The sequence below is a fragment of the Nomascus leucogenys genome, chromosome 15, assembly GCF_006542625.1.
Source record: "Nomascus leucogenys isolate Asia chromosome 15, Asia_NLE_v1, whole genome shotgun sequence".
NCBI lineage: Eukaryota > Metazoa > Chordata > Mammalia > Primates > Hylobatidae > Nomascus > Nomascus leucogenys.
The window spans coordinates 14,305,156-14,324,161 of record NC_044395.1 but is presented as its reverse complement, the minus strand read 5'-3'; the positions used below and the strand labels follow the sequence as shown (position 1 = coordinate 14,324,161).

Below are 19,006 nucleotides of genomic sequence, written 5' to 3'. Positions count from 1 at the left end.
TTATTCCCCTTAGCTTCCAAAGAATGAGAGTGTTCTAGAGCTGCTAATACTAAAAGATGATTCTCTTACTAATAAGTTGTTAATATTTAGACCAAGCCTGAGTAGTACCTGGACTTTTCATGAGTACTAGTTCTTAGAACTTTCTTTGAAATTAGAGCCTTGGAACTCAGAAGCCACTTTCTTATAGACAAGCATATGTACCATGCTCATCCAGTTATTCACAGAAAAATTAAAGGATACATTGAGAATCTAGTGGGGGAATGCTTGTAACTTGATCTTCATAATCTGTTATCATCTGTTTAGAGTGAGGTTTGGAAGATAGTACTCCTGAATGTTTTTCTGCAAGATACCTTTTCCCTTTTAGAAAATTGTATGCAGATTACTTTAATATGGCCTTTGTGCCGTTTTCAAGAACTGACAAATAGCAATAATGATAATTGAATGTAAATGGTGTATTTTATATTAAAAATTTCTTAAAAAGAGACTGTATTATATAGAATATCATGTTACTGAGTGCTTGGAAATTATTTGTGCATGATTTTCTTTATTTTGCCAGAATTTGGATTTAACAAAAAGGAAGATGATTCATGAAGGGCCATTGGTTTGGAAGGTGAATAGAGATAAAACTATTGGTAGGTCTGATATTGTCTGTTAGTTCTGGGGAGAGTGGCTAAAGGGAAGGAATAGGAAAGTTTCCTATGACAAAGGGAAGAGGAGAGAACCATTCTCTCAGCAGTTTGCAGTGCTACCTTGTGTTATTGGTACATTTGTAGATCTGCTTGTGTTATTTCATTATATGTAAGATGTGTTAAATATTCATTTAGGAATGTAGCAGAGAACTGATTTAGTCCTATTTCCATCATTCTTATATTCTAGTGAGTCTCTGTATGCTTTGTAAGCTTTCTTTAGACCAGTACATCTTAAACTGTCTGTGATGAGGAACCGTTTTTGTTTTTTCAGAAACAAGATCTTTCTGTGTTGCCCAGGCTGGAATGCAGTGGCTATTCACAGATGCAGTCATGGTGCACTGCTGCCTCGAACTCCTGGGCTTAAGGGATCCTCCTGCCTTAGCCTCCCTAGTAGCCAGGACTATAGGCCCACACCACCACACCCAGCTTGTTGTTTTTTATTTCCTTTTGGTCACAGATTGACACTTCAGTGAAATACAATAAAAATGAATTATTGAAAATGAAATTTTAAAAGATAATATACAAGTCAATTTTTAAAATTTTGTAGCTCTAACAGAAATAGAATTCCTCTGTTGAATCATTATAAAGTTAATCAAACGCGTCTCCATTTCTGTACTTACCATTTTTTTCTGCACTTTTATTTCTAGATTTATACACATTGCTGCTGGAAGACATTCTTGTATTGTTACAAAAGCAGGATGATAGACTGGTTTTGAGGTGTCATAGTAAGATTCTGGCATCTACAGCTGATAGCAAACACACGTTTAGCCCTGTCATTAAGTTGAGTACAGTGTTGGTTCGACAAGTGGCAACAGGCGAGTATGTCCACTGAAGGATACTAATTTCCAGATTCATTGTGAAGTTGCATAAGATACTCAGTGCTGTTTAAATAACACAAGTGGCATAGAGTCTTGCTATTTTTATATTCTTAAGCAAATTACATGAAATTTACTGCTTAGAAAGAGACCTAAGAGTGTATGCCCCAAAGTTATTTAGGGTGTCTCAATTCTGTGAACGGTTTTCTGCATTTGAAAATTTTTATGCTATTACTTTGGTTCTTTATGTTGAAATCATTGATAGATCCCAATGAAAAGCCTTTCATTTAGGGTGGTATGTTTTTTGATTTGGTGAGAAAAAAATCAAAAACTGAAGAGATGGATGTAGTACTGATTAAAAATCAAATTTGACTGGCAAGTTATATTTTAACTCTGTTAACAACGGGGTCCCTTTTAAAACTTGTTAGTTTCATGGTGGCAAAATAAATTTGTGACCTATTTTCTCCACTACTCACTGAATATTATTAACTAACAACTTAGCAAAAGTACAGTTCAAAATAAATGCAAAAGAGTAATAGCATTTAATTTGGTAATTTGGATTTATTTATTTTTTTTCTTTTGAGACGAGGGTCCCACCCTGTCACCCAGGCTGGAGTGCAGTGGTGCAACCTTGGCACACTGCAACCTCCGCATCCCAGGCTCAAGCAGTTCTTCAACCTCAGTCTCCTGAGTAGCTGGGACTACAGGCATGCACCACCATGGCCTGGCTAATTTTTTTGTTTTTTGTAGAGGCAGGGTTTCACCATGCTGCCCAGGCTGGTCTCGAAATCCTGAGCTCAAAGCAGTCCACCTGCCTCGGCCTCCTAAAGTACTGGGATTACAGGTGTGAGCCACCGTGCCTGGCCAGTAATTCGGATTTTTGACATGCTTTTAGTGAAGTTTCTAGTAAATTATTGTGGAATTAGTGCTAATTCGTATAATCTTTGTTTTATTGAAGTACAATAAATACAGTACAATAAATATGTTAATATGGTAAGTTGCACAAATTTTAAGGGTATATCTTGATGAATTTTAAAGTAAATTTATGTAACCTTTATCTAGTTTAAGGGGCAGACTATTTCAAGACCCTAAAAACATCCCTCATGGCCTCCCCAGGTTGTAGTGTTAGAGTAATCTTGTCTTGTTTTTTCCAGATAACAAAGCTTTATTCGTCATTTCCATGTCAGACAATGGAGCTCAGATTTATGAACTGGTGGCACAGACAGTTTCTGAAAAGACTGTGTATGTATCAGATATGGCTACCTTGCTATAGCTAATATTTTCATTATCCCAAGCATAATATTCCATAAACTTAACTTTGTTTTTATAATGTATGGAAACCAAGCACTTCCTCTGTACTCTTTTAGAGACGTTCTACTATGAACTTGTTCTTTTTTAGATTGATGCCTTTCATTTTGATTCTATTCTGAAAGTTTATTTCCTAAAGAAAAAATTATGCAAAATGTCAAGTGAAGTTTTTTTAATGGGTAATGTGTCCATAGATTTTTCTTAAGGTATAGTTTTGGACTCTCACCTTAATAGTGTGTTGCCAAAATAAAGATATTCTCTGGCAGAGTGGGTTTTTTGTTGTTGTTGTTGTTGTTGGTTGATTTGGTTTTGTTTAGTTTTGCTTTCTGAGTATATTTAAAGGATATTTCTTTTGTTGTTTCTTTTTTGTATTTTGGATTTCTTTCCAACTTTCTGAAGCTGGCAGGACCTAATCTGTCGGATGGCTGCATCAGTGAAGGAGCAATCCACAAAGCCAATTCCATTACCACAGTCAACACGTGGCGAGTGAGTGTTCCTTTGCATTGTAGTAGGACTTATTTTATGTTTTGGGTCGGAAAAGACTAGGATAATTATTACCTTTTGTTGCAATGATGTTTAGATACCTCAGGAAGGTAAAAGATTTTTTTTTTTTTTTTTCCTCTACAGAGGAGATAATGATGAAGAAGATCCTTCAAAATTAAAAGAGGAACAGCATGGCATTTCAGTCACTGGTTTGCAGAGTCCAGGTACACTTTTCTGAAAAGTTCAATGGAGAATGTGCTCTATTATCTATTAAAAGGCTGGCTGGATGCGGTGGCTCATGCCTGTAATCCCAGCGCTTTGGGAGGTCGAGATAGGCGTATCACCTGAGGCCAGGAGTTAGAGGCCGATCTGACCAAACCCTGTCTCTACTAAAAAATACAAAAATTAGCCAGGTGTGGTGGTGGGTGCCTGTAATCCCAGCTACTTGGGAAGCTGAGGCGGGGAGAATTGCTTGAACCCAGGAGGCGGAGGTTACAGTGAGCCGAGATCGTGCCATTGCACTCCAGCCTGGGCAACAAGACTGAAACACCAAAAATAAATAAATAAATAAATAAATAAATGAAAGAAATAAAATAAAATAAAATAAAATGCAAAGAAACTTTAATACTGTTTGGTTTATGCAGGTTCCAGCATCAGAGATCAGTTTAACAAACTTTGCTTTTGAGCCTTCTGTGTGTCAGTATAACACTGCTCTAAGTGCTGTATATTTTGCTTAACAGATGATCTCTGTAGTTTATGGGTTGTTTTTTTTGTTGTTTTTCTGATTCTTCCTGAATGTTTCATGTTAAAAGTTAAAAGCTTTGTTTAGATATAGTCTACCTTTTCTATTCCATTGGACAGACAGAGATTTGGGATTAGAATCTACCTTAATGTCGTCGAAACCTCAGTCTCATTCACTGAGTACCTCTGGGAAATCAGAGGTACGTGATCTGTTTGTGGCTGAGAGACAGTTTGCAAAGGAACAACATACAGATGGGACACTAAAGGAAGTTGGAGAAGATTATCAAATCGCAATCCCAGATTCACACCTGCCTGTCTCAGAAGAACGGTGGGCATTGGATGCACTAAGAAATTGTAAGTTTTATTCATAACTTATTACAGATACTTACTAAGTATGGCACTGATGTACCATCCCTAAAGTATGTGGATTTATCAAACTCCACTTATTCTTCTAGTTCTATTGTGGAGATTATAGTATTCTCTACAGTTGCCCATGCCACAGACACACACACACACACACACACACCACTCTGTTAGCTCCCTGCCCCCCTGCCTGGTTCAGAATCACTGTTACAATGGGAGGATAGCATATCTCTCAGTTGTACTGAGATGGGAAAAAGGCTGAAAACAATTTCTCTGGCTGGGGAGAACCATTTGAAATTTTTAAACCAGTGTGTGACTAAAGGTATGAAAAAAGATTAATCTGGCTGAGAGCTGTGGAAGGATTTGAATGGAAAGAGGTATGGAATGGTGTACTTACTAAATAAGCTATTATAATAGTCTGGCCTGAGACTAAAAGAGTGTGGACTAGAATGTTATCAAAAGGAATAAGAAGAAACTGAAAAGTCATCTAATGCTTAAAATAATTGACTTGTTTGAATGTGAGCTCAAAGGAAAGGGAATATTTAGAGATAATTTCATTAATCTAGTCAGAAATAAGAGTCAGAAAAGGACTACCACTGCTTCCCCCACCTCCTTCCATTGTACTTTCTTTTTTCTTTTTTTTGATTTGGTAGAATTATAGGCTCAGTTTTAAAGCATGTGAAGATTAAGATAATGAATGACAAAACACTAAAGAGTGAGTAACTAGCAGGAAGTTAGAGTTTTAGGAGTGCAACTTTAGAGAGAGGTTAGGAAGAGATAGAGATGTGAGCATCAGAGCCATGAGACTTCCTAGCATCTCTCAGGAAGTGATTGTAGAGCAGAAGGACAGAGGATGAGAGACCTAAGTGGAACCTGTTGCCTAAAGAAACATGACAGACATTAAGCTAGTGATGAGAGCAGAGAATTGGTTATTTAAAACCTACGATATTTTTTATACATTCTCCTGAATTAACAGTCTTAATAATTTCTGATGGTTTGACTAACATTGTCCCAATAACTGTATCATTGTCTGGGTGACCTCATAGCATACACTTGGCCCATTCAAAATTAAATTGGTTCTTATTTTCAGTAAATGTATGTATCTCATAAAATTAGAGGAAATAATATGCATATAGTGTCTGGATCTGGAAAAAGCAGAACTTTTAGCTTTTTCTGTCTAGCTTAACACAGCCTGTCAACATTCTTAAGAAGTACCTTTAGGGTATTATTCTAGTTATATAGAAGAAAAAATAGAGGCATGATATTGGTTATTCAGGAGTTCTAAATAGGAGTATCTCCCTATTCAGAATGCTTAGATCTTTTCAAGTTTAGTTTACCGTTAAATCTTCTCTAAAAGATGGTGCTTTATTTCATCTTCAAAACAAAATGGAAAATGATTGTATGAAATAAAATGATTGTATGAAATTAATAATTAACATTTTAATATGTCATTAAAAGATACTTTTAAAGATAATTGGTAAGTCAGCTAATTTAATTCTTGCAGCCTGAGGTTATAGTTGTGAATATGTTTTTTCCCCCCTCCTTCCTAAATTGTTTAGTGGGTTTGTTGAAGCAGTTGCTGGTGCAACAGCTAGGTTTGACTGAGAAGAGCACTCAGGAAGACTGGCAACATTTCCCAAGATATAGGACAGCCTCTCAGGGGCCGCAGACAGACAGTGTCATCCAGAGCTCTGAAAATATTAAGGCCTATCATTCTGGTGAAAGACATATGCCCTTTAGAACTGGAACTGGTGACATTGCAACTTGTTACAGTCCACGGACTTCAACTGAATCTTCTGCTCCACGGGATTCAGTGGGACTGGCACCCCAGGATAGCCAGGCAAGTAACATTTTAGTAATGGACCACATGATTATGACCCCAGAGATGCCTACCATGGAGCCAGAAGGGGGTCTTGATGACAGTGGAGAGCACTTTTTTGATGCCCGTGAAGCACATAGTGATGAGAATCCATCAGAAGGTGATGGAGCAGTTAACAAGGAAGAGAAGGATGTTAATTTACGCATCTCAGGCAAGTATCTTTCACACTTAAACTTTGATTTTGATTTTGATCATTGTTAACTGTCCTGTATTTTGAAATGGATGTTGTGTTGGTATCCAGGTGTGTGTGTGTGTGTGTTCACACATGTGCAATATTTATTCCTTCATTTGATAAATACTGAATCTACTCTGTACCAGACCTTATCGTAGGTGCTGGGAGATATAGCAGTGAATAAAACAGAAAAATCCCGTCTTCTCATGAAGCTAGGGGAAAGAAGGATGGTAAATAAGTAAACAAATAAATAGACTTCAGGAAGTATTAGGAAGAAACATAAGTCAGACTGAGGGGACAGAGAGTAATGAAGGCAAACAGGGTGATCAGGGAATGGGACCTCTGATGAGGTAGCATTTGAGCAGAGACCTCAGTGAAATGAGGGAATAAAGCCAGGTGGGTACCTGGGAGCAGACTATTCCAGCAGAGAGCAGAGTGGGGCAGAGGCTTTGCGTCAAAGAGCAAGCTTTTTGTGGTGATTGAACACTGGATGAGGGAGACAATGGCAGGAGATGGGGCAAGAGAGGCGTTTGGCAGGGGAAGTGGTGGCAAGATCATTTAGGCACTGTAGTTTCCAGCTTTAAACTTTTGAAATGAAATTTTTTGGAAATTACCATGAAAGTTTGCAGGGTTTAGCTTTCATCTGAAGTGAGGAAATTCTGATGTACCTGAAACTAAATTCAGAAATTAATGGCTTTTCCCTCTGTTAATAACTTTTCAAGTTGAAGTTGGCAGCACACTATGCTATTTCTGTTTTCTAATGGCAGCACTGGTCTTATCAAACTATTCTGTCTCTATCCGTAGGAAACTATTTGATCCTTGATGGCTATGACCCAGTGCAGGAGAGTTCCACAGATGAGGAGGTTGCTTCCTCACTTACCCTGCAGCCCATGACAGGCATCCCTGCTGTGGAATCCACCCACCAGCAGCAACATTCTCCTCAGAACACTCACTCAGATGGGGCAATTTCACCATTCACCCCCGAATTTCTGGTCCAGCAGCGCTGGGGAGCTATGGAGGATTCCTGTTTTGAGATCCAGAGTCCCTCCTCTTGTGCAGATTCGCAGAGCCAGATCATGGAGTACATTCATAAGATAGAGGCTGACCTTGAACACTTAAAGGTACCTCATACTTCCATATCCATAGGACTTGGTTGTAAGAAACATTTAGCAGAGGGGAAGAATAGGGTGATCAAAATGCTGATGTCAATAAACTTGTTCAGGTTCTAGATTTCTTTGACTATTATCCATGAATAGGCCTGGGTAAAAAGTTGAGATTGGCATTGTTTATCTTTTTCTTTCTTTCTTTTTTCTTTTTCTTTTCTTTTTTTTTTTTTTTTGAGACAGAGTCTCAGTCTGTCACCCAGGCTGGAGTGCAGTGGCGTGATCTCAGCTCACTGCAAGCTCTGCCTTCCAGGTTCACACGATTCTCCCGCCTCAGCCTCCCAAGCAGCGGGGACTACAGGCACCTGCCACCATGCCCGGCTGATTTTTTGTATTTTTAGTAGAGACAGGGTTTCACCGTGTTAGCCAGGATGGTCTCGATTTCCTGACCTCGTGATCCGCATGCCTCGGCCTCCCAAAGTGCTGGGATTACAGATGTGAGCCACCACGCCCAGTCGGCATTGTTTATCTTTTGACTATCACAAGAGCAGAAAAAGTTGTAGTTCTATAAACTGTGTGTTTGTATGGGTTTCTAAGTTTAAGAACCTAAAATGCTTTGGGTAGTTGACTGGCCTCTGTCAGACATGAACAAGAAGATGAGATAGGTGGGGTTTGTGTAGTTATGAATCTAGGCTGAGAAATGCTGTAACTTTCTGTAGCCTATTATCTGTGACTCATTAGGTGACACTGGCAGCTTCCCAAATCCTATGACAGATAGAAATTGGCTTCAGTGGCTCCTGTAATCTAAAAACATGGTCATGAATGGGATTTTTGTAGATTGGTAATTGAAGATGTCACTATTGCAAAACTGACTTATGTGGCAATTTCCAAGAGAAAAACCTATCTTAAAGTTTTCCATCAGAGGCAGGGTGCAGTGGCTCACGCCTGTAATCCCAGCACTTTGAGAGGCCAAGGCAGGCAGATCACGAGGTCAGGAGATCGAGACCATCCTTGCTAACAACGGTGAAACCCCGTCTCTACTAAAAATACAAAAAATTAGCCGGGCGTGGTGGTGGGCGCCTGTAGTCCCAGCTACTCAGGAGGCTGAGGCAGAAGAATGGCATGAACCTGGGAGGTGGAGCCTGCAGTGAGCTGAGATCACGCCACTGCACTCCAACCTGGGTGACAGAGCGAGACTCCGTCTCAAAAAAAAAAAAAAAAGTTTGCCATCAGAAAACACAGCTTCCAGAGCCCAAACATTTTCCTCATGACATCATTTACTCCAGAGACTTGAGGGATAGATTTAAGTATCCTTAGCCTTTGAGTTAAAGACTGGTCTCCCTTAGTTTCTCTTTTACCTTCATATAATTGATTTTTCCCTCTTCATGTTACTTATTTTACGTAGTATCATTCTGTAGCTGATGAGATACCGACAAGCCCACTGAGGACAGGTCGGTTCTTATATACAGTCATCTGTTGCTTAGCAATGATGATATATTCTGAGAAATTCATCATTAGACATTTTTATCTTTGTGTGAACTTCACAGAGTGTATGTACACAAACCTAGATAGAATATATTTTTATTTACATAGATTTTTTCATATGGAAAGCCAAATCTCTCAACACTATTACTGAATATTAGTCATTTCCCCTACCTGATCAGCAATGCCGTTATTAAGTGCCACACACCAGATTTCTACATGTGCCACATAATAATCTTTTTTTTCTTTTTTTTCTTTTTTTTTTTGAGACAGTCTTGCTCTGTCACCCAGGCTGGAGTGCAGTGGCGCTATTTCGGCTCACTGCAACCTCTGCCTCCCAGGTTCAAGTGATTCTCCTGCCTTGACCTCCCAAGGAGCTGGGACTACAGGCGCCACCACCATGCCCGGATAAAATTTTTTTTTTTTTTTAAATGGAGTCTTGGTTTGTCACCTGGGCTGGAGTGCAATGGTGCAATCTCGGCTCACGGAAACCTCTGCCTCCCGGGTTCAAGCGATTCTCCTGCCTCAGCTTCCCGAGTAGCTGGGATTATAGGTGCCCACCACCACGCCCAGCTAATTTTTTTCTTTTTATTTATTTATATATATTTTTTGAGACGGAGTTTTGCTCTGTCGCCCAGGCTGGAGTGCAGTGGCATGATCTCTGCTCACTGCAAGCTCAGCCTCCCGGGTTCACACCATTCTCCTGCCTCAGCTTCCCCAGTAGCTGGGACTACAGGCGCCTGCCACCATGTCCGGCTAATTTTTTGTATTTTTAGTAGAGATGGGGTTTCACCATGTTAGCCTGGATGGTCTTGATCTCCTGACCTTGTGATCCACCTGCCTCAGCCTCCCAAAGTGCTGGGATTACAGGCGTGAGCCACCGCACCCAGCCCCACCTAATTTTTGTATTTTTAGTAGGGACAGGATTTCACCATGTTGGCCAGGCTGGTCTGGAACTCCTGACCTCAGGTGTTCCACCTGCCTCAGCCTCCCAAAGTGCTGGGATTACAGGCTCGAGCCACCATGCCCCGCCCATAATAATCTTAAAGGACCATCATCATGTATGCAGGCCGCCGTGTCTTTATGTGCTGCATGACTATAGCTCATGCACACGATGACGGGACCATGTCCAGGGTGGCTCTTGGGGGTGGGAGAATTGCATTTATGGTTACCACCTCTACTTTCTTTTTACATGGGAAAATACTAAGTTATTCGTTCAGTGGAGAAATTGGTAAAAGGAATGAAATTTACTTTTTTTTCCCACTAATGAAATTTTTAATGATGAAGTTAATATTTTTGAAATTTGGGGGCTTGTACCTGTAATGTAAAAAGGGCTGCTTTTCTGTCTTCAGAAGTTTTTGTTTTGCTTTGTTTTCATGACGTTTGAGTAAAACACCTATGGGTTTTATTTCACAGAAGGTGGAGGAAAGTTACACCATTCTTTGCCAAAGGCTGGCTGGATCAGCCCTCACAGACAAGCACTCAGGTATGTAAAACTTAAGAGTTCCAGACTCTAGACTAATCATCCTACACTGAATGAAATGACTTATCATCCTTTCAGGTGAAAACCTTCTGAGATTCCATTTCTTTTCTGTCTTTAAAGAACTGCCTGTTTCTAAACATGATATATCAAGCGGAAGCTCATGCCTGCTGACTCTACTCTTCTCTAAGAGGAACTGTAGTTGTCAGTTCCCATACCATCCCCTCTTCTCTCTCTTTTCACCTTTTCAAAGCACTGACTCTACTCTTCTCTAAGAGGAACTATAGTTGTCAGTTCCCATACCATTCCCTCTTCTCTCTCTTTTCACCTTTTCAAAGCAGAGGGCAGAGCAGTGGGAAGCCTGGTAAATCACAGATTCAGTGTGAGGCTTACTGGTACTGCTGTGACTCCCTAGTGTGGAGGATTTGGCCTCATCGGATGTTGGTGCACTTGCCTCTGCTGACAGTGTGGCTGGTGTCTCCCCTGACTGCAGATGGATCTGTGTTCCGTGCAGCAGTTTGTACTCATCTGCTTACATACTGATTCAGAAACAAAGATTGAACCACGCCCACAGATGTCATGGGTATTCTTTGCAATGTTAATATATTCTTTTTCTTAGTATCATTTCCATGTATCTTTATTCTTCTCAGATAAAAGTTAGAGCCGCATGTCCTGGAGGTGACTGCAGGTTGTTGGATTTGGAGTATCGGCCACGTCGCACCACATCCTGGCTCCAGTGTGGATGCAGAGAGAGTGTGACAGAGGATCTGCCTGTGAACCACCTGGGATTAGTCATGTCCCAAGGTGCCCAGAGTGGGACTAGTTCTTCACAGTGTGGCAGCTGCACTAATCTGTTTGTGAGGGAATATCCATTCCCTCACTCTACTCTCCTCACTATTGGAAATTCATTTTGATTCAGAATAAAAACCAAATGTATAGAGCTTTGGGTGTAGGATATGAAATTGTACTTAGATTTAAGAAAAAGAGAAAATCAGATGTATTTATTTGACTTCATTCCGTATTTGAAAGCACATTTTAATTTTTATTTGCCTTGTTTTGTTTTAATTGAGTAGTGAGAGTTTTAGCCCTTTGTCTTTAGCACACCCAAGGATCGACTGCTCCTGAAGCAAAGAGGTCAGGATGGGGTATGCGGAAGTTGGGTAGAGAGGTGAAGAAGAGGAAGAAGTGAGAAGGGGAAGGGAGGAGCACCTTGCTTCACTATACTGTATTCCAAGCTCTCTGCTGTCCAGTAGGCTGCTTCTCTGAGGGTCACCTCAAAGGTATGCTATGCCCTGTGGCTCTTATGTGCCCAGGTGGTGTGGTCAGAGAGTGGATGGGCTTCCTCCCACCCTGAGGCAAGCACCTCTTCTCTGTAGCTGGGATCAACCACAATTAACAGGAATCCTCAACATACTAAATAGCAGGCACTTGAAAATGGGTGTTTTCTCTTCCGTTGTCGTCTTTTCTATTGAGGGTTGGGATTTGGGTGGGAGAGGAAAGCAAATTTTATTTTCTTGACTATAAATTTGTTATTCTTGGTATCATTTCATTTTTATAATTATACATTAGACATTGGCACTTGCGTAAAACTGTCCCTGCAGATTGAGCAGGAAGTAAAAACAAATGGAAATGCTTCGGATAGTGGCAGGGGTGGGGGTTGCTAAGGAAGGGGTGGGATGGGAGTGGGTAAAGAGTTTGGGAAGGTTATCTAACTGAATCACTACTGAGTTGAATCATGGCTATCATTAGCCACGGGTACTGCTGATTATAAGGCCAGTAAAATTTTAGTACCTGGAGGTTTGACTCTAATTTTTGCACTGATGGTGCCAAAGGGTCCTGAGTCAAAAGGAAAGCCAAGGGTGGAGTGGAGAAAGATATGGTGAAGGCAGAACTGCTCACACCAGCTCCAGAAGCACTTCCTCCGACTTCACTGCTGCAGCTCCTTCCACACTGGGCCATGATTGACCCTAAAAATTGCAGACCAGCACATACACTGGACACTGCAGGCAAGGTGTTGGTAACTGCCTGCTCTAGGATGAATAGTAGCGTTAGCAGCACCCTACAGAGGATAAGTTTCAGAATTGTAATTTGAGAACTCCTTCAATTATATTGACTTTCTTTGGTTTTCCTTGTGCATTAGGTATATATTTTTTGAAGTATTTTTGCCAACTAAAATGAAGTCTGTAAATTCTGTTAATAAACAAGGAGTTCATCCATTGCTCACATCTTTCATTGGTGCCCTCTGAACTCTGTGGGTTGCTAGGATGTAATTTTAATGCTTCCCTGCAGTCCAAAGATTATTTTTTCACCACAAATGGTAAGGGATGCCCACCTACTTTTATAAACACCACTACAACTTAACAAGTTTATTTATCTATGTCCAGATTTCTGTTTCTGTCCTAAACTGATCTGTGTTTTTAGGTGGATCAACTTGGATCTTTAGACCTCATCTATAAATCGAAATTATATTTTTAGTCATAAGCCAAGTATAATCTAACTCAGAATGGGATTAAAAATTTTAGAAGCAGAAGCTAATATATAAATGAAGTTTGGGATTTGGAACTTTCTTTATCTCTTAGGAGGAACAAGTAAAAACCAAATGGTTACATTGTGCTGCTAGAAATAATGTCATTCTTAATTAAAAGTGTTACACCTGTAGCCACTTGACACTAACACCATCGGGGGCAATTAATCAGGAGAAAAGTAAATATAAAAACTTTCCTCAACTTCACACACTACAGGGTAATTTTATAATTCTCTAGCACTCAATTAAGAAGCTTATAGGTTAGCAAAATTTCAGTTTCTCTAGTTCAGCCAGTATCTTGTCCTTAGTAATTATTTGCTTTCCCTGCAGTTCAGTTTCTCCTTGGAACTCTAACAGGACTAACTGGAAAAATACTTTGACCATAGCTCTAGTACTTCCAAACAAATTCATTTCTAGATTTTCAAACAAAGCCCCAAGATAAAGTCTAATTCTGAAATTATCTCACAATTTTTGAATGTTCTTTTTATCTTACCGACCTAACTTCTCTTCTCCCTCCCAACTTGGCCTCCCACGCCTTCCATGCCTTCCATTTCATTTTGGCCATTATAATCACATCCATTTGACTTTGGTTATGACATCTTCCTTTCAGGATGATGGAATTAGATATGCAGCCTGTCTTTGAGTGAGACTGGTCACCATCAAAGGAGTTTTCTCTAAGTGACGTGACTAGAAGTTGAAATCTACTTCCCTGCTAAAGGGCACAAGGGTGGTGTACAAAGAAAGCTACCTTCCCAGAGCAAGCAGGCTGCATTTTAGTTATGGAAGTGACCTGCTGTGACACTGTGCTCTCTTCTGTGGGCTTAATGGCTCCTTTGCTATGAAGTGGCAAATTACATGTAGAGTGTCTCCTTCCTTTTCAGAGAACAGTTAATCAAGGCAAATCAGTAAGCCCCCAAAGTGCTGTAATTTAACATCATGATTACTACCTTCGAAGCTATATATTTTGCATACTTTAAAATCACCTAACTTGGACTGCTTGAATTATATTGGCTTTTAGAACCGAAATTGTAACTATGTATTATATTATATTTCATGGGAGGTATATTTCATAAGCTTTTTGGCTTTCTTTTTTTGCCACAGCAACTTCTAATGAAGGATGAATTCCCTTTTTAAAAAGTTTTTGTTGTTGTTGTTTATTTGATTTTGGGGTAGGAGGGATAATAGAGAAGTCCATTTAAAAATTATTTTTAGAAGCTCAAGAAAGTAATTATGCTTCCTGTGAATTGCCTTTTACTGGCATCTTTGTTTTCCTCTTTGATGTTAGTAAATTTGGTGTAACACATGGGGCTTCCTAATTTCAAAGTGGAACCTTTCTTCTCTGAATTCGATATATGGTTTTGAATTACTAGAGCTTTGGTCAATATTTCCTTCCCTATATGTCACAGAGGGCACCATTGAGAACTGTGTGCATGGACCTCAAAATACAAAATTAGCAGGACCTTACAGTCAGCTTCCTAATGGCTGGTTTTTCCCCCTTATATTACAATTTTTGTTTTATAAATCATTTTTTTCCTGATATTTCCACCACTTTTCAGAGTCATCTACAAAATTTTTCTTTCCTCAAGAAAAGAGTTCCTTTTGCCTTATTCCTTATGCCTTCCCCACTGGTATTGAGGGTTTTGATAATAAATTGATAGGAAAAAAAGTACCTCCTAGAAGGAAGCCTTCCCCACCATTTCCAGGTGCCAACTGCTAAGCAGATATATTCCAAAAATGGTAACTGTAATGTGCACACTGTTGGTTATTTTTAATAAGCCTCTTCCTACTAGAACATTTTATTTTCCTTGTTCACCATACAATCATGTACTCTTTAACAGAAACTGCTTTTAAAAAATATCTGGAACTATCTTTAAAAAAACTTTATTAATAATCATGTATTTTTACTGATCACATTTTGAAATGCCTAAAAGACTTTATTGTTCTAATTATCCAGATGTACCTTTGTAAAATAGCTCTTTTATGAATTAGCTGATAAGGCTGTATGTTTCTGGAACAAAATATTGGTCATCTAAAAACTTTCTGTTTTCTGGGGTCTGGGAAAATAGAAAATAAGAGTTCAAATATTAAATAAGCTTAAAGGAACCAAGTATGTGACTTTTTATTTGTATTCTGGTTGATTTGTCTTGTCCAAGTTATATTAGAAAAGTTGAGGAGTCGAGGAGCCTGTAATTAATTTTCCTGTCAGTGACTGTCAGACATCTTCCTGCTTATTAGAGCATCCCTAGCAACAAGGCTAAACCTTCATGACAGTGCTGGCAGGTGGGCTTCCCCTAGCATGCGGGGCAGGTTTGTTGTTTTTTTAACAGCTTTATTGAGATATTCACATATCATATAATTCATCCATTTAAAGTGTATAATCAGATGGGTTTTGGTATATTATTGATTTTTAATTGTGGTGAAATATATGTATAACAAAATTTGCTATTGTAACTATTTTTAAGTATAAAGTTCAGTGAGGGTAATAGGCCAGCTTTTATGACTCACCTGAAGATAACTTTGGTTTTAATCCTACCCTAAATGAAGCATATGTCTCTATTATTCCTGTCCCCAGTGCTGGGCTTCTTCATATACCAACATTTCTGTGCTTTTACCAACATCATTTTAGCTCAGAAGGCTCGCTTACTTTGGGCATTTTCTGTATTTTGGTTTTGAAATATACTTGTAATTTGACTTATTCTTGGGATAATATTTTAGTTTTCAGTCATTCAGGGGCACATTTGGCTGATGGAGCTAATAAGCATAATAAAATGCTTAGTAGTTTATACCATCTTTTAGTTAAACATTTTAAAAATTAAGACTATTCAAATGTACTTTGCGGAAATTAACCTGTTTGTACTCCTGGCTTTGTTTACAAACATATATATATATCTATATCTCTATAGATACAGATATATATCTGGTGGAACAAAGAAATACCCGTACCATTCCCACTTGCTCTTTGATAGCCATCTCCTAGGAATGGAGACAATAAAACTCTGTATTTGCATGTGGGCAGTTACTTCTATTTTTTACTGCCCTCTTTTAAGCTAAATGACTGGTTTACCAAAGGTTTAATACCAACTTCAAATATAAGAGGATCTATCCTGATTAAAAAGTTGCTTTTTAATTGAACTTGTTATCTTCTTGATGTTTTATGACAAATGTCATAAAGCATGACAGATAAGTAGCTGGATGTAGGTATTTCCCATTTTCTCTATAATGTCAAGGATAATTATTGTTACTAATTGGAAACACTTCCTCAACTTTAGCTGTCAGGGAATATGTTTGTTTTGCCACTTATTTTTACTAGTGAGACATCATCATTCCCTGAGCATCACCAGAGGACTTGGTTTGAGATCATTTAAGGTACGTAGAACTCTCTTTCTAGATTTCCCCCCTCAATTGATTAGAGTGCTTTTGGACCGACCTGTAATTTAAGGCATTTTATTTTAAGGGATCTTTTTCTTTGTACGTGTGATCAGAGGGTTGTGGCTGCCTAAACACATGCTAATCAAAAACACTAATTAGGATACATTTTGTTAATCTTTTAAAAACTTTCAGGGAGGCATCTGTACAAAGACTTTTTTTCTACTATCATTATTTTAAATATTAAAGGCAAATAGCATGACATAATGCAACACTTTTCAATCTTTTTGATCTCACTACCACTTTTTAAAAAATATGTATCTGATTTTTTTGTGTTGTTGTTTGAGACAGGGTCTTGCTCTGTTGCCCAGGCTGGAGTGCAGTGGCACTAATGTGTGCAGAAGCATACATGAGAATCCAGCTGTATTCTATTATGCCAGACATTAAAGAGATTTCAAAAACTACATAAACCTCAATTTTTAATTGTGGAAAATAGTGATTTTTCATAAAAATGTGATTTATGTTCACATGTAATTGGGTTTACTATTTTTAAATAAATTCATTTTTCTCATTTCTATTTTCTTTTAAATTTCTAATACAGTGACAATTGATAGATATAATCCACATGAATACAAGCTTCTCCATGAAGTCTTTCATAATTTTTAAGAGTGCCAAGTTGTCCTGGCCAGGTGTGGTGGCATGCAGCCTCGACCTCCTAGACTCAAGTGACCCTCCCTCTTCAGCCTCCCAAGTATCTGGGACCAAAGGTGTGAACCACCAGCCCTGGCTAATTTTTTTTTTTATTTTTTGTAGAGATGACATTTCTCCATGTTGCCCAGGCTGGTCTCAAACTCCTGGGCTCAAGCAAGCCTCACCCTCCCAAAGTGGTGGGATTACAAGTATGAGCCACCACACCTGGCCAGGACAACTTGGCACTCTTAAAAATTATGAAAGACTTCATGGAGAAGCTTGTATTCATGTGGATTATATCTATCAATTGTCACTGTATTAGAAATTTAAAAGAAAATAGAAATGAGAAAAATGAATTTATTTAAAAATAGTAAACCCAATTACATGTGAAAATAAATCACATTTTTATGAAAAATCACTATTTTCCACAATTAAAAACTGAGGTTTATGTAGTTTTTGAAATCTCTTTAATGTCTGGCATAATAGAATACAGCTGGATTCTCATGTATGCTTCTGCACACAATCTTTCGTGATTTTTTTTTTTTTTTTTTTTTTTTTTGAGATGGAGTCTTGCTCTGTCACCCAGGCTGGAGTGCAGTGGTGCAATCTCAGCTCAGTGCAACTTCTGCCGTCCGTGTTCAAGCGATTATCCTGCGCATGAAATGGGGTTTCGCCATGTTGGTCAGGCTTGTCTCGAACTCCTGACCTCAGGTGAGCCACTGCGTCTGGCCCTGTTGTGGTATGTTGAAGTATATAAAGAAAATCCAGCTTCACACAGATACATATTTTTAAATGGAGAAATATTGGAATAGCCTTTTCAGATAATTACGGATATTCTTCTTTGATACTAGTACAAAATTTGGCAAGTGATAGTTCCTTCAAAGATAGCTGCAGTGTGGAATCTGAAATCCTATCAAGGAAGTTTTTGTACTCTGTTAAACTAAAAATACACTGATCCATTTTACACTTTATTTATGTGAAGAGTGGTATCTTTTACCCATGCATGATTTTGTAATATCCTGTATTGGTCATTTGGAAAATACTGGTTTACTGAATTATGCAGTTCTTCCAAATATTAACACATTTCTTTATATAAATATCAAAAAGTCACATTTGTTAATATCACAACTGATCTCATCAGAAAAGTCCCATGGTAAATGCAAATTTCACAAAATTCTAATGTTTCCTTGGAATCTTGAATTTTATCATTGGCAACAAATACAGTTTTCCTTGAAATGACAGGCTCACTTTTTTTCATTTTTGAGTGAGAAGATACCTGCCAAATATTCAAGTCTGAATGGCGATTGTTTACCAGTCATTATTTCATGTTAAAATGGTCTTCCTCCATTTAAAAAAAAAAAAAAAAAAAAAAAGTTGGGCGTGGTGGCTCACGCTTGTAATCCCAGCACTTTGGGAGGCCAAGGCGGGCAGATCACGAGGTCAGGAGATCAAGACCATCCTGGCCAACATGGTGAAATCCCATCTCTACTAAAATACAAAAAATTAGCCGAGCATAGTGGTGCACGCCTGTAGTCCCAGCTACTCAGGAGGCTGAGGCAGGGGAATCGCTTGAACTCGGGAGGTGGAGGTTGCAGTGAGCCAAGATTGCGCCACTGCACTCCAGCCTGGCAACAGAGTGAGACTCCATCTCAAAAAAAAAAAGTAGCTAGTACCTTTCCTTCAGCCACAACCATGGTGCTTTGGTATGTGGCAGGGTTGCTTGATGCATACTTACCTTTTTTTCCCCCCACACAAAATATTAAAAAGATGTGTACTCAAGAGTTGAGATTTCATAAAATTATTAAAATTTACTGCTTCGTCAAGGACATTCTTAAGTGCAACTGGCAGTGTCTATTGCAAGTCAGCAACAGTGACAAATACAGTGTTAATGAAATTTGGTACAACAACTTT

General features: G+C 38.8%; 1 protein-coding gene across 6 annotated transcripts in view; it reads left to right on the top strand.

Moving 5' to 3' along the window:
* The window catches only part of ARHGEF12 (Rho guanine nucleotide exchange factor 12), a 154,489-nt gene extending 139,343 nt beyond the window's left edge, over positions 1 to 15,146 (top strand). For all 6 annotated transcript variants that reach the window (XM_003253289.3, XM_030794742.1, XM_003253290.3 and 3 more), the window contains 10 exons: positions 557 to 632; positions 1,337 to 1,504; positions 2,659 to 2,746; positions 3,212 to 3,298; positions 3,440 to 3,519; positions 4,157 to 4,390; positions 5,959 to 6,429; positions 7,255 to 7,571; positions 10,452 to 10,521; positions 11,166 to 15,146. In XM_003253289.3, the coding sequence (XP_003253337.2) occupies positions 557 to 632; positions 1,337 to 1,504; positions 2,659 to 2,746; positions 3,212 to 3,298; positions 3,440 to 3,519; positions 4,157 to 4,390; positions 5,959 to 6,429; positions 7,255 to 7,571; positions 10,452 to 10,521; positions 11,166 to 11,176 (1,602 nt within the window). In that variant the 3' untranslated portion in view covers positions 11,177 to 15,146. The remainder of the gene's footprint in view (positions 1 to 556; positions 633 to 1,336; positions 1,505 to 2,658; positions 2,747 to 3,211; positions 3,299 to 3,439; positions 3,520 to 4,156; positions 4,391 to 5,958; positions 6,430 to 7,254; positions 7,572 to 10,451; positions 10,522 to 11,165) is intronic.
* The last annotated feature ends 3,860 nt before the right edge of the window (positions 15,147 to 19,006 follow it).